The sequence below is a fragment of the Petaurus breviceps genome, unplaced genomic scaffold (assembly GCF_028583685.1).
Source record: "Petaurus breviceps papuanus isolate PSGF00001 unplaced genomic scaffold, PetGlider_PUasm1.0 99, whole genome shotgun sequence".
Taxonomy (NCBI): Eukaryota; Metazoa; Chordata; class Mammalia; order Diprotodontia; family Petauridae; genus Petaurus; species Petaurus breviceps.
The window spans coordinates 20833782-20857381 of record NW_027187465.1 but is presented as its reverse complement, the minus strand read 5'-3'; the positions used below and the strand labels follow the sequence as shown (position 1 = coordinate 20857381).

The following is a 23600-nucleotide window of genomic DNA, read 5'->3' as shown; positions in this document are numbered from 1 at the left end:
CTTATAGTACTCATGATGCGAATGAGCAAAGGACTAAGAATGATACAGTTTGTGGACCTACCTAAGAATGACCACGGATTAGAGACCATGATAATAAACGTGGATTATGAATCAATATTAATTGGAAAGGAAGAAAAGAATGCAATTACCTAATGAATCTGACAAGACCCTAAAAACCAAATCAACTTATACATCAATACTTGGTCACTTCAACATGAAACTAGGCATAGGGATAACAATTTTTAAAAACTGAAAACTATAAGGGCAGCTAGGTGGTGCAGCGAATAGAGCACAGGCCCTGGAGTCAGGAGGACCTGAGTTCAAATCCTGCCTCAGACACTTAACACAAAAACTAGCCGTGTGATCTTGGGCAAGTCACTTAATCCCAATTGCCCTCCCCTCCCCCACCCCCCCAATTGGAAAATATACTTTGGGATTATGAAATTAGAGGTGAGGAACTTCTGGGTCACAGGACTAATGCAATGGAAGACTAGATTTTTTTTTTGTCATCCTCGGGGCCTCTTAAAAATCTCTAAAATAGGAATTATGCACAAGACATAAAGCAATTTCTGCTATCTTCATGGTCTAAGACAACAAGAATCCTAACAAAGTAAAAACCCAATGAACTAAAAGCATAAAAGGCTAATTCCTAACCTTAATTTGCTTACTTAGTTTTTCCCCCATTTCCCACCTCTATAGGACAAGGTCAAATAAACCTGCCCATAGGCTTACAAAAGAATTAACATCTAGCTCAGGGGGGGGAATGGCAGTCTCGAGGACACAAGTAGGGTTTCAAGTGTGGCCCTCTGACTGAATCCAAACTTCACAGAACAAATCCTTTAATTAAGGAGAACACCTTAATAGAAGGATTTTTCTGTGAGGCCTCAAAGAGGCCACACTGTGTCCCAGCCTTGATCTGGCCCTGCCATTTTTCCCCATGCTGCAGAAAACCAAAAGGCAGATGATTATTCTGGCCAGGACAGCAGCATGGAAACACGAAACTCAGTTAGGGAACTGAATCGGTCAGTTAGTACACAGTTTTTTTTTTGTTTTTGGAGGGGGGAAGGTAGGGCAATTGGCTTTACGTGACTTGCCCAAGGTCACACAGCTAGTTTTGTGTGTACTGTTTGGTGTCTGAGGCCGGATTTGACCTCAGGTCTTCCTGATTTCAGGGCCAGTGTTCTATTCACTGTGCCACCTAGCCACCCTGGTTAGTACACATTTATAACACACCTACTATATACCAGGCACTGTACTAAGTGCTAGGGATACAAAAAGAGGCAAAAAACAGTTTTCTGTCCTCAAGGAATTCACAATCTAATGGAGGAGACACAAGCAAATAAATATGTACAAACAAGCTATATACAGATAAATAAGAAATAATTAAAAGAGGGAAAGCATTAGAATTAAGAGGAGCTGGGAAAGGCTTCCTGCAGAAGATGAGACCTCAGATAGGATTTAAAAGGAAGCCAGGGAAGGCAGGAGGCAGAGATGAAGGAGACCATTCCAGGGCATGGGGCCAAGCCAGAGAAAATGCCAGGAACCACGAGATGGAGTGTCTTTACTTCTGAAACAGCCAGGAAGCCAGTGTCACTGGATCAAAGAATATGTGTTGAGAAGTAAGGTGTTAAGATTGGAAAAGTAGGAGGAGGAAAGGTTATGGAGGTATTTGAACACCACACAGGATTTTGCATTTTATCTTGGGGGCAACAGAGGGACACAGGAGTTTCATGAGTAGAGGACTGGACCTGAGCTTTAGGAAAATCACTTCGGTGGCTGAATGGAGGATAGATTGGAGTGGGGAGGAACTTGGGGCAAGCAGATTCACCATAAGGCTAGTAGACAATAGTGTAAGTGTGAAAACTGCTTGTACAAGGCAGTGGGGGATGCTGGCACCTGAGAACCAGCATATCTACGACTTTTTTTTGGTCTGAGAAGGCCTTTTCCTGTATAAAAAGACAAATAAACTACTAGGTCAGGTCTCATTCACAAATGATGAGGATTAGATCCATTATAATGGTACTTTCATTGTTGATAACCTGGGTTCAGATCTTCAGAGGCTTTTGTCAGTTCTCATAGCAGTTGAAAATTCCTCTCTCCTGCTATTTGATGCAGACAAAAGAGAAGGGGACTAAGGGTATCCCTTTATTAAATAAAGAATAAAGTACATGAAGATGAGAAGGGGTGGGGGAATTGAAATGCGGAAATAAGAATATGGAATCAAGGGGTGGGATTTAGTAAATCCTAGAATGTTGGTCCATGGGAGGCAGGTGGGAAATTTGAATTGAAAGCAGGGTATATAAACCTGGCATTTGTCTGAAGCACATGTACTCCCCATTTGGGAGGGACCCATCACTAGGAATGTAGAATTATTGGCTAAAATAAAATGAGAGCTTTCCAGACTTCACAGTACTGTTCTTTGTTTGGAGTGGACGTGTTTCTCACAATATGGGAGGCAGGGGTCTGAGTTCTTTTCTGAGACTGGATCTATGACATGGATCTTCCTGAGGGCATGCCACCAGAGAAGCACTGGACGGTGGCAGCTTGTCCAGGCAACTCCCTGACTTTGCCTGGGAAGTCCTGTGATTCCCACAAGTACACTTCTAACAAATAGTTTAGGGAAAAAGATAATAAGTTCCATTTTGGCCAAGTTTAGTTCAAGATGTCTACTGTATATCCATTTCAAAATGTCCAAAAAGCTGCCGGAGATACAAGGTTGGAGGACAGCAGATATTTGGGCAGGGCAGTAGATTTCAGATTTACCAGTATAGGGATGGTAATAAAAGCCATGGGATCTGATGAGATCACCAAGTGAAGTAGCGCAGAAGGAAAAGTAGAGGGTTCAAGAGAGAATCCCATGGGATAACTATAGTTAGAGGACGTGGCCTGGGTCCAACAAAGGAGACTGAGAAGGAGCGGTCAGAAAAGTAGAAGAAGAACTAGGAAAAAGTGGTGTCCTGACAATCTAGTGAGAAGAGAATATCAAAGGGAAGAGGGTGATCAAAAGTGTCAAAGACTGCAGAAAGACCAAGGAGAATGAGGACCGAGAAAAGGTCATTGGATCTGGTAATTAGGAGATCGCTGGTAACTTTGGTGAGAGCAGTCTTAGTGAGATCAGAAGCCAGACTGGAAAGGGTTAAGGAGAGAGTGGGAGAAGAGAAATTAAAGGCACCTATCCTAGACAGTTTTTTCAAGGAGCTTAGCTACAAAGGGTAGAAGCAGCATAGAATGATAGTTAGCGAGAACAGAAGGATCAAGTGAGGTTTTCTGGAGGATGGGAGAGACATGGGCATGTCTGTAGGCAGTAGGGAAGGAGCCTAACAGAGTGGGCATGAGAGAGGGACAATCCGTTAGAGGAGGCAGGATGCAACAGGGTCATTTGTGTAAGCAGAAGGGTTGCCCTTGGTAATTAGTAAGGCTACTTCATGTGAGACAGGGGTGAAGGAGGAGACAGCGGCAGAATGCATCTGAGCTGATGGAAGATAAGGAAGAGGAGATAAGAGGGAGCTCATTGTATATGACATCAATTTTTGGTAAAATATGAGACAAGGTTCTCAGGTGAGAGGATAAGGGAGAGGATGAGCCATAGGAAGTCTGAAGAGGAATAAAAAGGTATGGAAGAAGCACTGTGGAGAATAGGAGGGTGAGTTGATAAAGGAGGTATAGTAAAATTGCCTCACAACAGTAAGAGTCCAGTTGAGGTTGTGTAACAAACTTGTGGTGGACCCAATCAAAATGGTTTCATGATTTTTTTCCACCTTTCTTCAGCAGCATGTGTACAGGAATAAAGGCTGCAGATGGTGGGAATGATTCAAGACTAAGGCTTGACAGGTAGTAACTGGTGATATATGATAAGGAGGCTAGGAACTCAAAAGAGGACAGTATGAAGTTAAATTGGTTCATCAACAGATCATGATAAAAGAAAAATTGTGAACCAGGTACCAAACTCATTAAGGAAGGAAGGGAAGTGCCTTGGAAATCTGTAAACAACAGCTACAATAATTTTGATTGGGTGGATGGAGGAATAGAAGGAACTGGGACAGTAAATTAGCACATGTGGAGCTCCACCAAAACTGAGAGAAAGCATGCACCAGTGGCAAATTTTGTCCCTGCAGAAATTACTTTAGAGAGCGACTGAAGTCAGTGAATTGTAAATTGTCTAGCATGAGAGGAATCAATTGCAAGCCACTTTGAGTTCCACCCCCAAAGGAAACTGGAATCAAAGGGAAAGGAATTAGAAAGTGAGCAAAAGGAAAATATGAAGAAAAAAGACTCAAGTCAAGAAAGACCTCAGTAATTTAAAAAAATCAGTTAAAGACTCTGAGCATAAGGAAATAAGTCAATAGAGAAGATAATAATAGGAGAGAACATGGGATCTAGATCAGAAAAGAGAGTCCAAACATCTCTGACTAGATACTAAAAGACGAAGGAAAACAAATCAACACTTGAGGAGACAAAGGAGTCTGTGGATTCCCAAGGGAGATGGAACCATACAGCAGGATGTCCCTGAATGTTTTAAAGGAGAAAGAAGTATTATGAAAGCAGAATATATGGCCCGAACAACAGAAATTATGAGCAAAACAGAAAAACTTGAAGCCACAAAGGGAAGTGTCGCCAAAGAAACAAAAGAGGGAATAAATGATTGGGAATTCAAACACGTGGATTTTCTGGAAGAATAGAAGCAAAAAGTAGTAACATAAAAAGAAAACAAGATCTCCAGAGGAACAAAACATATCAATCCAACCCTTATCCCTCCTGACCTTTCTGTAGCTGTTGCCACTCAATCACACTGACCTCCTTGCTGCTGCTCACACATAACACAACACTCCCAACTGTGAGATGTCCCCCGTGGCTGGCACTCTCTTCCTCCTCATCTCTCCATCCTGCATTCCCTGTCTTCCTTCAAGTGTCAGGTAAACCCCAATCTCCTGCAAGAAGCCTTTCTCTGCATAATTTTAGTGCCTCCTTCTGTTAATTAGAATTCTCCAGTTTATCCTATGTAAATATCTTATATGTACATAGCTGTTTACATTTTATTTCTCCAATAGATTATGAGCTTCTTAAGAGACAGGACCATTTTCTGCCTTTGTATACACAGAAGTTATCACAGTTTCTGACACATAGTAGGTGCTTAACAAATGCTAGATGATTGATCGGTGATCTTGAAGCCAGGATGTAGAGAGGCAAGTGAAGGATTATAGGACTACATGACAAGTAAAAAAAAAAAAACACCTTGACACCAAAATGCAAGAAATAATACAAGAAAATTGCCCCAAATTTCTTAACACAGAAAGCAAAGTATCAATTGAAAGAATCCACAGATTGCTTCCAGAAACAACAACAAAAATCCAAACCCTATACTGCAAACTCCAAGACACAAAATAGTGAAATTTAACAATTCTAATGATAAAAAACAAATTCTCCAAGTGGCCAGAAAAAAAGTTTCAATATAGGGGTGGCCAGGTAGCACAGCGAATAAGAGCACCGGCCCCAGTGTCGGGATGAACTGGGGATCGAATCCGGGCTCAGACACTTAGCATCCACCCAGAAACACCTGGCCGTGTAACCTTGAGCAAGTTACTTAACCTCAATTGCTTAAAAAAAAAAAAAGCTCCAATATAAAGGGAAAGGAATAAAAGTAACACAAGAGTATTCTGCACTTTCCAGAAACCAGAATAGAATAATGTGTTTTGAAGAGCAAACGAGCCCAAGGAGATGTACCTTTCTTGCAAATCTGAGCTTAGCCATTAATGAAAAAAAAAAAAGGGGGGGGGGAGAGGATATTCAGCTTAAAAAAAATGGAGGCATCTGAAGCATTCCTAGAAAGAAATTCGGACCTGAACAATTTTTTTTCTTTGCTTTTCAAAAACCCAAGATGGTAGATGTATAGAAACAAAGGACAACAACAAAATAACAACAGAAAAACCAAGAGATTTCTTTCTAAAAGTACACAAGGATGCAAGGGAAAAGCAAACCAAATAAAAATGATGGTACAGAAATAGGCCTGCACCCTCCTATAAGTCAATTAATCTTTTTTTTGTGTGTGAGAGACTAAATTACACAATGGAAGTCCTCATATAAGTGGGGAGGAAGAAGATAAAAGGAAATACATGTAATGTACCTTAAGGAAGTCAATGAAAAGAAAATAAATCCTATAGTCTCTCAAGAAGAAGCCTACAGGAGAATGAATAAGGAAATAGAGGGAGGTTCTACTGAACAGGAGAAAAGAAAGAGGGAGGTCTTGTTTCACTGGTAGGAGAGAATATTATTGATGCATGCTCCCATGGGCAAAGAAAGATATTTTATAAAAGGAGATTCAGACTGTATAGGGGGTGTGATTACACAGGAATCTGGTGCTTAGAGAGACTACTCATTCTTCCTCAAGAGAACTCCGGGGGGCAAATTACACCCAGAGGAGTGGCAGGGAATGGACCTAGGGACATTTCAAGGCAAATAGGAAAAAAATGGTTATGCGAAGGACCAAAGCTAATAATGACCCTCACAGTCATGAACGTAGGAAAATCCCAACCATGAGGCAATATCCTCTGGATTCCAAGCAAGAACTGGTACTTCCAAGAGTGATACACAACAGAAAAAGTGGATCAGGGCACAAGACCTATGAAAGCACTAATAAAGAAGCTGCTTAGAAGAGGGAATCCAAAATAGGCACCTTAGGAATACTCGATGATAGGAGATTTAGATAAATATAAAAGACAAACAAAAGGAATAATTGCAGAACTGAACAAATTGTTGGAAAACCAAGAGCTAAAAGACTTATTGTATCTTTTAAGTTGAACTACAAAAGAATATATGTATTTCTCAGCACAACATGAAATCGTTACAAAAACTGATCCTGTCCAGAGTATATTGCAAAAAGGGGAGAAATAAAAATAAAATTAAAAGGGTAGAAACAGTATGTCCTTTACAGATGACAATGCATTAAATGTAGTAATCAGTTCAAGGAAACACAAACAAAAGACAGATCCAAACGGAGACTTAACAATGAAATCTTTAATAATGAGTAGGCAAAAGAACATAGAAACAATTAATTACATGGAAGAAAATAATAATGATGAAAAAACATACCAAAATTTCTGGGATGCAGCTAAAGCAGTCCTCAGGGGAAAAATTATATCCCTACAAACATACATTAACAAAATAGAAAAAGAGAAGATTAATAAACTGAATATACATATTAAAAATTAGAAAGACAATAAATTAACCTAAAATGAGCACAAAAGAGATTTCAAAAGTTATTAATAACCTGGCAATGAGAAATAAAACTAAAAAGTGATTCTTTGAAAAGACTAATGAAGTTTAAAAGCTTTTAGTCAATCTCATTTTTTTTAAAAGTTAAAAAAATCAGATCAAATACCATACAAGGTGCAATCATAATGAGATCAGAACAAGAATTATCAGAACCTACTCTACATAGTTTTATACTAGTAAAACTAGGAATCTAAAGTAAAACTAAAGACTCTAAACTAAGAAACTAAAAAGAGGAGTACTTTCAGAAACATAAAATACCCAAACTAACAGAAAATCAAAGAGATCTTTAAAAAAAACACCCAGTGTCAGAAAAGGAAATAGAACTAGATACAAAGGAATTGCCAGAGGGGGAAAAATCCTCCTAATCTTTATGGATTCACAGAAAGAATTTCATCAAGAGTCAATACTATACAAATTATTCTCAAAAATGAGAAAGAGGGTCTCCTATCAGATTCCTTTTATGAGATAAATGTAGTCCCAGTACCTAAATTTGGGAATGATGAAACACAGATGTAGACCAATATCACTAATGAATATCAATTCAAAATTTATAAATACAATTTTGTCAAATAGACTACATTCAATTAATTCAAGAAATCATTCATTGTGATCAAGTTGGGCATACCAGGAATTCAAATATAGTTCAACACTAGAAAATTAATGAATATAATTAATCATATTAAAAATAAAAACATCTCAAACCCCATGTTTATCTAAATAGATACAGAAAAAGCCTTTGGTAAATAAAGTATACTCTCTTTTTATGTTATAAATCCTAGAAAGTACAGGTAAAGAGGGATCTTATTATGAACAACATAAAAAGCATCTATCTAAAATCAAATTCAAGCATCACAGACAATGTAGGTCCTGTAGAATCTCTCCAATAAATATGAAAGTAAAGCAAGGATCTCACTATATTTGATATAGTTCTGGAAATGCTAGCAATAGAGATAAGAGAAAGAAATTAAAAGCGTAAAGATAGGTAAAAAGGAGTTAAAACTATCCTTAATTGCTTATGGCATGATGGTTATATGAACCGATGCAAAGTAAAGTGAGCAAACCAGGAGAGCATTAACAGGAATACTGTATGATGATCAACTATAAATGATGGTAGCTATTCTGGCCAATACAATGACCCAACATAATTCTGAAGGACTTACAATGAAAAACCGTATCTATCTCCAAAGAAAGAATTGATGGAGTCTGAATGCAGATCAAAGCATACTTTTTTAACTTTCTTGGTTTGTGTTTTCTTTTGCAAAATGGCTAATATGGAAATGTTTTGAGTGACTTCCATATAATTTATATCAAATCATTTGCCTTGTTAAGTAAAGGGAGGGGAAGGAAGGAGAGAATTTGCAATTTTAAATAAAAAAAAAAGAAATGTTAAAAAAAAAATTTTTACATGTAATTGAGAAAAAATAAAATAAGGGAAAATAAAACCATACCATTTTATTCAACAATAATAAAAAAGAAAAAGTAATGACCATATTCAAGAATGATCTAAATCATTAATAATATGAGAAATGCAAATCAAAATAACCCTAAAATTTCATCTCACACCCAGCAAATAAAAAAAGATGACAAAAGATGGGACAAGTCAGCGTTGGAGGGGTTATAAGGGAAATGGGCACACTGGTGTATTTCTGAGGAAGCTATAAATCAGGACACACATTCTTGAAAGCAATTTGGAATAGGAAATGAAGTGACTAAAATGTCCACACCCTTTGACCCAGATATTTTACTACTAGGCTTATTCTACAAGGAGGCCATTGATAAAGTCCCTATATATAAATGAAATATTTATAGCAGCAATTTTTGTGATAGGAAAGAATTGGAAACAAAACAGATGCACATCAACTGGGGAATGGTAAACACACTGTGGTATATGGATGTAACTGGATACTGTTGCCCTGTCAGAAATGATAAATATGATGAATACAGGGAAGCACAGATAGCTCTACATGAACTGATATAGGATGAAATAAGCAACCCAAGAAAACAATATACACAATGACTACAAACAAAGGTAAATGGAAAGAGGCACCAAAAAAATTAAAATCATCAAGAACAAGTATGGCTTGAAAGAATGAGAGAAGACATTCCCATCACATCCCTTTGCAGAGACTAAGATCCAAAAACATACTGTGCACGTATTTTTTTAACTTTTTTGACATATTGGTCAGTTATGCTGTTTTCTTCCCTCTTTTGTGACTCTAAAAAAACACTATTTGTTATATAGGATGGCTCTCTGTAAGGGGAAGGCTACTAAGGTAAATTATCATATTGTAAAAAACAAAAAGAAAAAATCAAAAGATATCAATAAAAACTTTTAAAAAATAAAAATAAAAAAGAAGCTATTGATCCAAAAAATAGGAAAATGGCTAAAGAAAAAGTTTTTGACTCTTACTTAGAAGAATCACAATTTTCACAATGAGAAAGCCCAGAAACCACCTCTGCCAAAAAATGCTCAATGCACCAAATGGTAAGACATTATGACAAAGGATAGCACCTTTTGCAAATATAAAGTCATGTATAAAACATGATGAGCAGTATTACCTCACAAAATGGCAAAGGGCTAAGGAGGTGAAAAGAAATATGCACAAAGCTTGGCATAAGATGCAATGTAGTAGAATCATTCCAAGACCATGTACAGACAAATCTGGAAGGGAGGGGAAATAGGGAAGGAAGAGGAACACATCTGCCAGTATTTCTATAATCCACTTTTTATCAAAGAAGACAATGGAAGCATAACATTTGGTTTCTCACACTTTAATGTGATATATAAGTAGAAATACCAATAAAGAATTGATCAGACTAAATACATGCAGAAGAAACTGTTACTGGTTTTGAAAGCATTGAAGGATTGATTTTCAAGATATCTGAAGGAAAAATAGCAAATAGCTATTAAAAAATGACAGAGAATAATATTTTTAGGTCTTTTTCCTCTCTCTGATCAATAAAGTTAGAAGTGCTGTGAAATCCAGTGTCTCAGAAAGAAGAAGAGAGCTCAAAAGTCATCTAACCAAAGCTGACCCTTCAAAGGAGTCCCCTCTACAGCAGACTGACAAGTAGTCATCAAAGCTCAGACTGAAGACATATAGTAAGGGAGAACCCACCACTTTCTAAGGCAGGCCATTCTAATTCTGGCCAGTTCTAACCGTTGGAAAGTCTCCTTATATCAAGTCAAAAGCTTCTTCTATGCAGCTTCTACCCATTTGTCCTAATTTTACCCTCAGTCAAGAACAAGTTAATCCTGCTTTTACATGATAGCCCTCCTTGTCAAAGACATGAAGGCAGTTATCATAACTTTGTCATGGGGGGAGCTGTGAGAATCAAATGAGATAATATTTGCAGAAGCTTTGGAAATGTTAATCACTTTATAAATACTATTATTATCAGCTACTATCTTCTTCATATTAAATGTTCCAATTCCTTCAACCAACCAGAGAGAGAATTCTGTTCAATGATCTTTGGGTTACCAACATCAACCAAGGAATAAAACTAGGAGAAAAACGTTCAACAAAGGTTAAGTGTACCACAGTCATGGATAAGATCTGAAATGAAGTCTAAAAGCAAGATTTCCTTTAAACTGGCGAGGTACTCCATACAACCATTGTGCTGCTTACATCAAATCCACCAGGTACTGCAGGTCTTCCTCGATGAGATTTGTAACCACTCAAAATGTACTGGCCTGACATCTCCAGAGGAGAAAACAAATGGATGAAGAATGTCCACTGTCCATGTTGTGACATACAGCTGCCTGGACAGCTCACTGTGTCATTCCATCAACATACTTCTCTTAGACTACAAATAGACACTGAACTGGGTCCAGAATTTAACTGGAATAAGAGAGTGGGATGGAATGCACTTGGAAAATTAGGTTTTGTTTTTGATAGTCAGTCCCAAGCTCCTCCTTTTGATGATACTTTATGACTGATATCAATGAGATTATATATGACCAATCATGGGATATCACAATTTTAAGATGAATCAAAATTACAAAGTTCAACATGGAGAAGCAACAAAATTTTGGTCAAATACAATGGTCATTAGTATTATATTCAACTAATTGGTCAACAAGCATATATCAAGCACCTAGTAGGTCAGGCACTGTCCTAGGAACTGGAGACACAAGACACAAGCGAAACAGTCAATATTGTGCAAAAACGAGTACAATGATGCCCTGAACGAGGAGCCCGGAGTTGGTCCAACTCTTTGGGAAAGCAGCTCAAATGTCCACACCTTCTGCCTGGGAGAGAAACCCTGTATTTTTGTTGTTTAGTTGTTTTCAGTTGTGTCCAAGCCTCTATGATCCCAGCTGGGGTTTCATGGCAAGTATGTTGAAGTAGTTAGCCATCTCCTTCTTCAGCTCATTTTACAGATAAAAATACTGTAGGCAAACAGCATCACACAGCTAGTAAGTATCTGAGGCCCAACTTGAACTTGGGATGATGAGTCTATGCCCTATGGTGCCACCTAGCTGCCCCAAGTCCCATGTAAAACCACACCAAAGTAAAAGTACAGAAGCCTCTTGTAGTAGGGGAGAACCAGAAACAAAGCAGAATCCTGCTGCCTGAAGAACGTCTAAACAAGGTCTGGCACCTGAACGTAACAGAAAAAGGACTATGACAAATATAGGGAGGCAAAAGAAGATTTCCATAAACTGATGCCAAGTGGATCAAGCAAAGCCAGGAAAACAACATGAACATGACTCAACAACGTAAGTCAAGGTCCAATAACAGTTTATTGTGAAATTAATTATGACCACACTCAGCCCCCAAGAACAGGGAGGAGAAAGCACCTGCCCACCTTCTCTGCAGAGGATAAGGCCAAATCGTTTCACTCTGGCGACTAGTTCTGCTATACTGTTTCTTCTCTGATGCAGCGACGCTGGCCTCCTCGCTGTTCCTCACACGTGACACGCTCCATCCATGGGTTGGCCCCGATGCCTGGAACTCTCCCTCCTCCCTACATCCAGGCTTCCCTGGCTTCCTTTGAGTCTCTGCTATGGTCTCACTTTCTCCTAGTCCTCCTTAATCCTAATGCCTTCCTTCTAAGGCTGCTCCAATTTATCCTGTCTATATCTTGTTTGTACGTGGTCATCTCCATACTGTCTACCCCATTAGACCGGGAGATTCTTGAGAGCAGGGACATTTCCTTGCCTTTATTTGTATCCCTAGCACTCACCACAGTGCCTGGAACAAAGTAGGGACTTAATAAATGCTTGTTGACTGACTGGTTCTGTGGAAGGGGAGAAGGGAAGGAGCATACTTGAAAATATAGGAAATGTAAAGACAAAAGCCATCAACAAAAAAGCTTTTTTAAAAAGTGAGTCAGTTTCTGCCCTCAAGTAGCTTACATTCTACAGGAAGCTGGTTTAAGTTTTTGTGGCTGAAAGAAAATATATTTGAATGGAGACTGGTGGAATAAACACAAGTACATCATGCTGATGGGTTGATTTGCAAAATGAACATCATACCTGCTTGGTCCTCCTTCAGTGTATTGGAGATGGTGGAGCCAGTGAGGGCTGCCAGCGTTGCTGACGGAGAGGCTCTGTACCGTGACAGTCTGCTCAAAAGCATCTCGTTAATGCTTTTGGCAGACTCACCCTCTTTCCTCATTAGTATTATACGCTCCTGGAGAGGGCTGGCTACATACATATCATTTTCAACCTATTTAAAAGAAGAATGCCCTTAGATAATGTTTAAAATAACATTTTCAGCTCATCTCAATTTATTTATCAAGGTACTCTCTTCCACTTGATAACTGCAGTATAATCTGATTTTGGGGTTGCTGTTTTGTTTTTTGGGTTTGTTTTTTTTTGGCCACAAAAGCAGTTATTTCTGAACATGGGACTTGAAATACTTTAAAAACCTAAAGGTTCAATAGAAACTTTTAAAAATAAAAGAAACATGATACAAAACATTGAGAATTTTCCTTTTGTTCTTTGATACAAAATGACTCCAGATTACACATTTAATAAACGAAGATCAATCAGTTCTACTGGAAAGCTGTTGATAAAAATTTTACAAAATGTCTTTAAGTAGTGCCTTCTAATGAAAACAATCTAATCCCAAAAAAGAGCAACTGAAAGGTCGTAGAGATAAATAACAGAATAAATGAGGAGCGGCAAGGGATGAAATATGTATGCTTGGATGGGTTGGGAGGGAGGAAAACTTAAACTTCTTAAAAGTGATTATATAAATGTTGCCTCCTCTGCAGGTCCATACACAGTCACTGAGAAGGGTCCATGTTTGTGGATGAAGCCCATCTGTCCTCTTCAATTCCCAGAGCAACTTCAAAGACATACATGAAACAGTAAGGAAGGACAGGAACTCCCATAATTAGGTGTTCCAGATTAGCCAGCACCATCAGACAAATGACATCTGGCAATTAACAGGGTGGAGAGATTTCACAATGTAGATAGATCACCCTCATATCCATAGATCCATCCCTTCATTGACCCAGACTTAAGCATATAAAAAAATCAAAGGATAAAGAGACACCTTGGAGTCAGAAAGACCTGGGTCTAAGTCCTGTCTCTGAGACGTACTGGTCATGTGACTACAGACAAATCATTTAACTTCCCAGTGACCCAAGCAATTAAGACAAAAAGTTACATGACAGATATAAAACTGCACTGATGGAGGAAGTTTTACACCAAGAGCTCCCCCCATAAACATCCAGAACTACACATACACACACACACACCCATACACTACTCCTTCCAGGATCAACTATTAACTCTTCTGTTTGGCTATTAAAGCCCTTCATAAGCTGGCCCCCTCACACACAGGGTCCAGTCTTCTACCTTATTTATTCTCCTCCCCATACTCTGCAATCCCGTGACACTGGCCTCCTTGCTGCTGCTTCCCACATGCTTCATCTCCTGGCATTTCCATCGGCCGTTCTCCACGTTTGTAACTCTCTTCCTCCTTATCTCTGCCTCCTGGTTTCCTCCAGATCCCAGCTTATGTCCCACCTTCTGCAAGAACCCTTTCTCTGTCCTCCTTAACCTAAGCGACTCCCCTGAGGTGATCGCCGACGTGGCCCGCACAGACCTTGGTCGGCTGCTACCTCGCCCATCAGACTGGGCTCCTTGAGGGCAGACACTGGCTGTCTTTACCTTTCTTTGTATCCCAGCATGTAACACAGTGCCACTTAACAGCAGCAATGTGGTGATTCCAAAAGTTCAAGAGACACAGTTTCTGGGCTTAATCATTTCATTAATAAGAGCAGCATATCATTATAAAAGGATGGTCATTTGGCTGTCTCTCTTAGACCAAAGCCCACTAATGGCAGTAGCTTCATAGTTCAAATGCTCTTTGAAGAGTAAGTGTTCCTGAGGAGTGCCAATCAACTCTGATTGGTTAACACAATGGGAGGTGGGTTACATTAAAAGGAGGATTGTGACTTGGATTTGACTCTTAGTCAAAGAGACATCAATTTCCCTATCACCTGTCTGACAAAGGGGAGGATCCACATTTCTCCAAACCTGTCTGAGTAAACACAACGAGCAAAAATACACTCATTAACCCAAATTCAGAATTTCTTTGACTGTTTGAATTTTGGCCTAGGCAAATCTTTAAGAGTGATAAAACCCTGGTCCTAATTCAATAATTGGTTATTAAATATGAAAGAAATAATCTCTCACAGAAGGTACTTCACGAATGCTTGCTGACCACTCCCCTACACACACACAACACACACACACACACAACACACACACACACACACACACGCATATAACACGATGGCTAAATTCCAAACTTTGGCTTATGCTAGCAGCATTAGAAAGATTCACAGACAATCATAGCTCACACATTCTACATTTATGTTACCAAACAAATAGAACATTTATGTTACCAAACTGAAATTGAATATCGAGAATTTTTTACAATGGAAAAGGTTACACTTACTATGAGTTCAAAAATATCCATAAAAACAGAATGTCCTTTCGGTGTTTTTTCGTTTAAACTTGCAGGAGACCAGATCCAATAGAAGTGAGTGCCATCTGAAGAAAGATGCACAGTGCTCATAGTGCTGCCAATAGGAAAGTGGTTTGCTGGCATTGGCACAATCTGACATACCTAGAGTACAGAAGGGAAAAAAGGTCAAGGTAGCAAAGAAGCAAATTTAGACTTAATGTAAGGGAAAACTTCCTAATGATGAGACCCACAAAAAAATAGAACACTTTGAAAGGTAGAAGGAAAAGGTCTTCCAGCAAAGGCCTGGATGGCCTCTAATGGGGCAGGTTCCTTTTCAGGGAGAGGTTATACCAGAAAGCTGCAGAACTTCCTTCCAACTCTGTAATTTTGCAATCCTATGACAGAAAAAAATAAAATTTAATGCCTTTCTCTGCCAAGTAAAATGACCTGTGGACTAGAAAAGACAGAACAAAAATGACTAACATGGAGTTCAAACCAAACATTCAAGAAGAGATAGTAAGAAAATATCTCTTCACCCTAAATGAGTTCAAGTCATGTGATTTGTCTGAACTGTACCCCTAGGTCCTAGAAGAAATGTTAAGATGGTGAATATTAAGCTTCTGTCAAGGATCTTTGACAAGACTGTTTAAAGACTGCAGAGAACGGGAAAGATCCTTTAGGACTAGAGAGAGGCAAATATTCTTCTAATTTTCAAAAAAGGAAAGGGGAGTCTATGGCCTATAGGCTGATGAGCTAAATAAAGTTCAATTGTTGACAAAATTCTAGAATGTACTATGACAGGAATTGTCTGTAAGCATGTAGAAATAAAAGTGCAGTCAACCCAGAGACGGGGCTAAACAGGAATGCTGATGAGGACCTGAAAAGATGCTCTCCATAAGGGTAACCACAGGCCTGGCCCATGCCTTCCTCTGCCAAGCCAAACTAGTCTACAGAAATGCCCTGGGGGCAGCTTTTACTGCAACAAGGAACATTCACGTCTCTAAAGAAGGCACTTCCAAGACAGCTTCTTTCCTTGAATCACATATTCTGGGAAGTGAAACCTCTGCTGACCTTAAAGAGTCTGGGAGCGTCCTTACTATTGGTGATGGCATTGCCCGTGTACATGGGCTAAGGAATGTTCAAGCAGAAGAAATGGTAGAATTTTCTTCAGGTCTAAAAGGTATGTCCCTCAACCTGGAACTAGACAATGTTGGTATTGTTGTATTTGGAAATGACAAACTCATTAAGGAAGGAGACACTGTGAAGAGGACGGGAGCCATTGTAGATGTTCCAGTTGGTGAGGAGTTGCTGGGCCGTGTCGTGGATGCTCTGGGCAATCCCATTGATGGAAAGGGTCCGACTAAAGCCAAAATCCGTAGAAGAGTGGGTCTGAAAGCTCCTGGAATCATTCCCAGAATCTCTGTGTCTGAGCCAATGCAAACCGGCATCAAGGCCGTGGACAGCTTGGTACCCATCGGCCGTGGCCAGCGGGAGCTGATTATTGGCGACAGACAGACTGGCAAAACGTCTATTGCTATTGCAACAATCATCAATCAGAAACGCTTTAATGACGGAGCTGACGAAAAGAAGAAGCTATATTGTATCTATGTTGCTATTGGTCAAAAAAGATCTACTGTTGCCCAGCTGGTGAAGAGACTTTCAGACGCAGGCGCCATGAAGTACACTGTCGTGGTCTCGGCCACTGCCTCTGATGCTGCTCCACTTCAGTACCTGGCGCCTTATTCTGGCTGCTCGATGGGAGAATACTTCCGGGACAATGGTAAACATGCTCTGATAATCTACGATGACCTGTCCAAGCAGGCGGTTGCCTACCGTCAGATGTCTCTGCTGCTCCGTCGTCCACCTGGTCGTGAAGCCTACCCTGGTGATGTCTTCTACCTGCACTCTCGTTTGCTAGAGAGATCGGCCAAAATGAACAGCACTTTCGGCGGTGGCTCCTTAACTGCCTTACCAGTCATTGAAACACAAGCTGGAGATGTATCTGCTTACATTCCCACCAACGTCATCTCTATCACTGATGGACAGATCTTTCTGGAAACAGAACTATTCTACAAAGGTATCCGCCCTGCCATTAATGTTGGTCTGTCTGTGTCCCGTGTTGGGTCTGCTGCTCAAACCAAGGCTATGAAGCAGGTGGCAAGTACGATGAAGCTAGAGTTGGCTCAGTACCGTGAAGTGGCTGCTTTTGCTCAGTTTGGTACTGATCTAGACCCCGCCACTCAACAACTGCTGAATCGTGGTATACGTCTAACTGAGCTGCTAAAACAAGGTCAATATGCTCCCATGGCAATTGAAGAACAGGTGGCAGTCCTCTATGCTGGTGTAAGAGGGCATCTTGACAAAATGGATCCTGCTAAAATCACCAAGTTTGAGCGTACTTTTTTAGCTCATGTAATCAGGGACCACCAGGCCCTCTTGAATAGTATCAAGAGTGATGGAATGATCTCAGATGAGTCAGAGAAGAAGCTGAAAAAAGTTGTCAAAAACTTCTTGGCTAAATTTAAAGATTAAACTCCTAAAGATGTGTACAACATGCCAATTTGGTTCTATGTTTCTTCACTTATTCAGTCCCATTCAATATAGGATTTTAATTATGCACTCATGTACCCAATATATAGAAATCCAATGCGAAGGTAATTATTTTTTTAAATCAGGGATCATTAAGAGTAAGCATAGTTTCATGAAAAATAAGTAACAGCAGACTAGCCTCCTTCTGACAGAGTCAGAAAACTGGTTGGCTAGCATGAACAAGACACACCTAGATTGTTAGCAAACATTTGACAATATACCTTCTGTTATGTTTGTTGATGAGAGAGAGATGTAGACTAGAAAAAAGTAACATTGGTAGAAGGCTGGAAGAACAACCACATCTAAGGGATCATCTAAATGGATTAATACAAACTTGGAGATGGGTCTCCAAGAATTTGTCCTAGGATCTGTGCTGTTCAACATTTGATTTGAAAACACAAATGGCACGCTTATTAAGTATGCAGAGCAATCAACAAGCATTTACTCAGCTTGTAGTGTATCAAGCACTGGGGATTTTTTTTTTGCTTTTTGGAGGGCAGTTGGGGTTAAGTGACTTGCCCAAGGTCACACGACTAGTTTTTGTGTTAAGTGTCTGAGGCCGCATTTGAACTCAGGTCCTCCTGACTTTGGGGCTGTCTTCAAGTAAGAGAACAGCTGTGGAACAGCTACAGAGTAGAAGACAGATTAGACTTGTCCTGGTTGGCCCCAGAAGACAGAATGAGTTGTAATGTGTAGAAGATATAGTCGGACAAATTTAATCTCAAATTTAATACAACGTGATAATCTCCCCAAAATTAATTGCTGTTCAAAAGTAGAATAGGCTGCTTTGGGAGGAAGTTAGTTCTACCACTGAAAGGTCTTCAAATTGAGGCCAAATAATCACTTGTTGAAGATATTATATTCTTAGACTGGATTCCTGCTTAGGTAAAGGTTAAATAGCTAAATTCTGTGAAGTTACTGAAAGAAACTAAGAAAAACACATCAGAAAAAGAGAAGAATCAGAAAAGAGTAGAATCATGGAAGCCAAGGGAAGAGATAACACCAAAAAGAAAAGGATATTCAATAATGTCAAATGCTGTTAAAAGGCCAAGGAGGATGAGGCCTGAGAGAGCATCAATGCATTTACCACTTCAGAGGTTGCTGGCAAACTTATGAAGAGAGCAGTGGAGTACAGGAACAAAAGATCAGATTGCAACACACTAGAGAGAATGGAAAGAAGCAGAAAATGCAAATAGAGAATACTCTTTCTATAAGTTTAATGGTGAAAGGGGAGAGAAAGATCCAATAATCATGTGGAGGCAGGGATAGGTAGTTTGGGGTGGGAGTGGGGGTGGAGGGGAGGGTAATCAGGACACTGGGAAGGTTTCTTTGGGACAGGAACACTTTGAGTATCTCTTTAAGTAAAGGAGGAAGTGCCAGGAGAAAACAAAAGACTAAATATGGCCAAGAGAAGGAAAGACAGATTCTCAAAGTTGCAGGATCTGAAATCAAGGGCTAGGTTTAGCAAAGTGGACAGCTACTTCACCTGCTGAAAAGAAAGAAAGAGGGAGAATATGGGTAAAGACAGAGACTTGGTTGGGAGGTGGGGACAAGGAGAAAGGAAGTGGTGGGTGGTCTCAATCTATTCAGTGAAGTAGGAAGTGAGGTCTCCTATAAGTGAAGAACTAGGTAATAAAGAAAAAAAGGAAGCTTGGAAAAGTTATTATGATGGATGTCACAGCTTACATGGCTAAACTAATTCACAAAATTGCTTTCAATGCATTTGTGTATTCAGGAACCTCATAGCTCTGCTTCACTGAATGATTACAGAAACTGTATGGATTTAAATTGGTAGGAATTAATAAATGTTCATGGACTGACTCAGATGTCAAGACAAATGCTGTATCTGCATGTTCCAAGACTGCTTATTAACATTTTTTTTAAACTTGGGAGTCTTCAGAGCTCTGTTTCTAATAACTACAATAATAATGAATATAATATAATAGTGACTCTCACCTAGCTGCTTTAGCTCTCAGAAATAAAATGAAGATGGTCTTTCCAGCAGCAGCAATGGGATAAAGCTGGCAAGGTCAGGAAAAGAGAATCTGAGGTAAATATGACGGTCTATCAAATTCAGAGGAAGCTAACCTTTCGCTCTCACTTTAAGAAAGTGAAAAACAATAAGGGGAAAGTGCATTTTGAGAATGTAGAGAGGGGTGTAATGGAAATGGGAATTTAAAGATCTTCCCTGCCCCTTAACAGACCTAGGGGGGAATTTGAAGACCTCCCCTGCTTTGAAAGTAAACTCTGCCCCTTAATAGGTTGAATGTAGTCACATGGAGCCTGTGGTGGGAGGAGTTTGCTGAACGGAAGCAGAGACCACAGGAAGCTGGGAGCCAGAGCCAGAAAGATGGTGGGAGAGAGAGGTAGGTGCTCAGGCAAGGAGAGAGAGGTTTGTGAGTAAATATTGATCTCCTATTGGTTTGTGGGAAGGTTGAAGGATGCTGTGGCTCTCAGTGTTATTATGGCTTCTTATTCTATCTAATATCTTTGGTACTATGATAGAATCAGCTTTTTAGGATTTGTTTTTCTGGTATCTAAATAAATGCTTCAATTCTGTCCTCTATATGGAGAGTTTGGTGTATTTTGCAATTGAACATCATGTGATATTTATAGTCACTGTCTTTATCATGATCACGGGCGCTTATAAACATTGCATTGGTGCTATAAGGGGCCAGCAAGGCAAACAGGAAAACAGACTCAGACCTTTACTCTTTTAAGAAACTTCCCCAAAACATCAGAGATCTCAGAGGCCGGCTCAGAAGTGATTATGAAACAGTGACTGCTCTGTCTCCAGTAAAGCATGGGGACTGAATCGCCAGCTGTAAGGGTTATGGGATTTAAAGATCTTCCATGCCCCATTGGACGTGCTGACGTAGCAGGAAGGGGCGGAGCAAGCGAAAGCGAAAGCCGTTCCTGCGGTGGCTGGCGGTGGTGGCAACGGCGGCGCGAAGCCCTTTTTGAGTTAGGACTGCTAAGGACTTTCTGCTAAGGACTCCTGCTGAGGACTGCCAGGGGCCGGAGCTGCTGGGAGCGCGCTTCCAGGACGCTGGGTGGTTGCTGTGCGCGGGGAGAGGAGGACCTTTGCCTGAGGTAGCCTGTTCTGTTTTAAAGGCTTGAAAATGTGGGTGCTTTCTACTTTATCTACCTGTGCCAATGTCATAACTACTCTGATGGCTTTCACTTTCTGGTTTTGGGACTCAGTCTTTTGGTATCTTAATAAATTTTCTAGTTTATTTCCCCATATGGCAAGCATGACGTATTTTGTGATGGATAATTATATCAGCATATTTGTAATCTCTATAGGCATTGTGAATATGGCATTGCTGATACACCAGCTCAGGGGGAAAGCAGTGCTACCAGGATGCTCAGAAGAACACTGGGAACAAATGAAACACCAAACTCAATTCCTAAGCGTCAGCAGTGTGAGGTCATGTGTGATCAGCAACTACTAAAACTCTCTTTAGTTTGAGCTCCATCTTAATGCTGTTTTGTCCCACAAAGCAGCTGACAAGAACAGAACTGGTAAATGACTTCAGTTCCAAAACACAGAAAGTGAAATGTTATATCCCTCACCTAAATTTCCTATCTTAATTTTCAAATTATATTTAATAAAAAGAAAAGAAAGACAGTTGGTTTTATCAATTAATAGAGCCAAGGTCTTCTGTATTTTTGGAGCAATAACTATGGAAAGCACTCTGTTAGTCAATAAGCAACTGACCAATAAGCACATACTATGTGACAGGCACTGTGCTAAGTTCTGGGGATACAAAGTAAGGCAAAAACAGTCCCTGCCCTAGAAGCTTCTGTTATAAGCAGGAAGACAACACATACATAGCTGGGGACACGTAGAGGAGACAGAAGGCAACATGAGAGGGGAAGGCACTGGCAGCTGAGAGGACTGGGAAAGGCCTCGGGAAGAAGGTGGGACTTAAGTTGTGTCTTGAAAGAAGTCAAGAGAAGCAGGAAGTGGAGGTGAGATGCATGGCTTTCCAGGCCTGAGGAAGACTCACTGCAAAGGCACAGATTTGAGACAGGGTATTCTGTTCCAGGAAGGTTACAGACAAGTATGGCTGGAGGAGAGCAAAGTGTAATAAAGGCCAAATAGAGAACTCTGTATCTAACCTGGGAGGTAAGAGAGAGCCAATGGGGTGAACTGTGCGTGGGGATGGGGATGGGGGAGTGTGACAAGGTCAGACTTGCACTTCAGGAAAACTACTTGGGCAACTAAGAAGAAGACAGATGGGAGAAGAGGGAGACTTGAGGGAGGGAGACCAGTCAGAAGGCTATTGTGCTAATAATTAGGGGTTGAAATAGCATTGTGGTTATGAAAGGGGAGAGAGGTAGATGTATACAGAAAGTGTTGTGGAAACAGAAATAAGGTAAAGGACTATATAGGAGGGGGGATAAGAGTGAAGAGGCACGGTGACACTGAAATCATGTGTCTGGGTAACTGCGAATGGTGGTACCCTGAAAAAGTAATAAGGAAGGTTGTAAAGGGTAAAGTTTTGGGGGAATGAGCTCTGTTTTGGAAATGTTGAGTTTGACATGCCCATGGGACATATAATTCTTAATGTCCAAGAGGCAGTTAGAGGTGCACAACTACAGGTCAGGAGAGACTAGGGTTGTATATAGAGATCATGGAATCAGTAGCACAGAGATGAGGTCCTGGGGAGTGGGAGTTGATAAGATTGCCAAGTAAGAGAGTACAGAGCAAAGAGAGAAGGCTCAGGACACAGCTTTTGGGGATACCCATGATTGTGTTTGTGTGTGTGTGTGTGAGAGAGAGAGAGAGAGAGACAGAGAGAGAGAGAGAGAGAGAGAGAGAGAGAGAGAGAGAGAGAGAGAGACAGAGAGACAGAGAGAGACAGAGAGGATGAAAAAGCAAATGAGAAAGAGCAGTGAGACATGATGGCATGATGAAAACTAGGAGACAGCAGTATCATGAAAACTCTGAGTCAGAGTAGCTTAGAGAAGAACGTGATCCATAAAGTCAAAGAGGCAAAGAGGTCAAGAAAGATGAGGATTGAGTAAGAGCACCGGCCCCAGAGTCGGGATGACCTGGGATCAAATCCGGGCTCAGACACTTAGCACCAACCCAGAAACACCTGGCCGTGTAACCTTGAGCAAGTTACTTAACCCCAATTGCTTAGGGGCGGCCAAGTGGCTCAGTGAGTAAGAGCACTGGCCCCAGAGTTGGGATAACCTGGGATCAAATCCGGGCTCAGATACTTACCACCACACTCAGAAATAACTGGCCGTGTAACCTTGAGCAAGTTACTTAACCCCAATTACTTTAAAAAAAAGAAGAAGAAGAAGAAGAAGAAGAAGAAGGATGAGGATTAAGAAAAGACCATTAGGTATATGGCAATTAAGAGATCACAGAATAATTCTGAAGAAGGCAGTTTCAGTTTAAAATGATAAAATATTCTTTGATCCAATAATCCTATTACTGGGAATAAACCTTATAGATGTTATTAGAAAAGGGGAAAAAAGCTTATCTGTACAGAGATATTTATATCTATACCATCTATAATGGGAAACCACTTAAAAGTCCAACGGTTAGGGCCCGGCGAAACAAACTACCACATTAAGGCATACAATACTATGCTGTTGTTAAAAGTGACAAACATGACAATTACAGAGAAATATGGAAAGTCATATGAAATAATGGAAAGCAATGAAAAGAAAAACTAGAAATCTAACTGATGTGGACTAAGACTATTAGAAATACATTTAGACATATGTAACTGGGCAAAGAGATGAGAAGGTAATACAGAGAATAAAATGAGAACGTATTATTTTTATGTT

The 23600-nt window shown here is 40.1% G+C and overlaps 1 protein-coding gene and 1 pseudogene across 1 annotated transcript in view; one reads left to right on the top strand and one right to left on the bottom strand.

Annotated features, from left to right (window-relative positions):
- The window catches only part of HECTD4 (HECT domain E3 ubiquitin protein ligase 4), a 159495-nt gene that overhangs the window by 99495 nt on the left and 36400 nt on the right, over positions 1 to 23600 (bottom strand). The window contains exons 7-8 of the mRNA XM_069081884.1: positions 15192 to 15362; positions 12752 to 12944 (exon numbers count right to left, since the gene is read on the bottom strand). Coding sequence (XP_068937985.1) covers positions 12752 to 12944; positions 15192 to 15362 — 364 coding nt within the window. The remainder of the gene's footprint in view (positions 1 to 12751; positions 12945 to 15191; positions 15363 to 23600) is intronic.
- On the top strand, positions 16086 to 19786 carry LOC138156529 (ATP synthase subunit alpha, mitochondrial pseudogene; annotated as a pseudogene).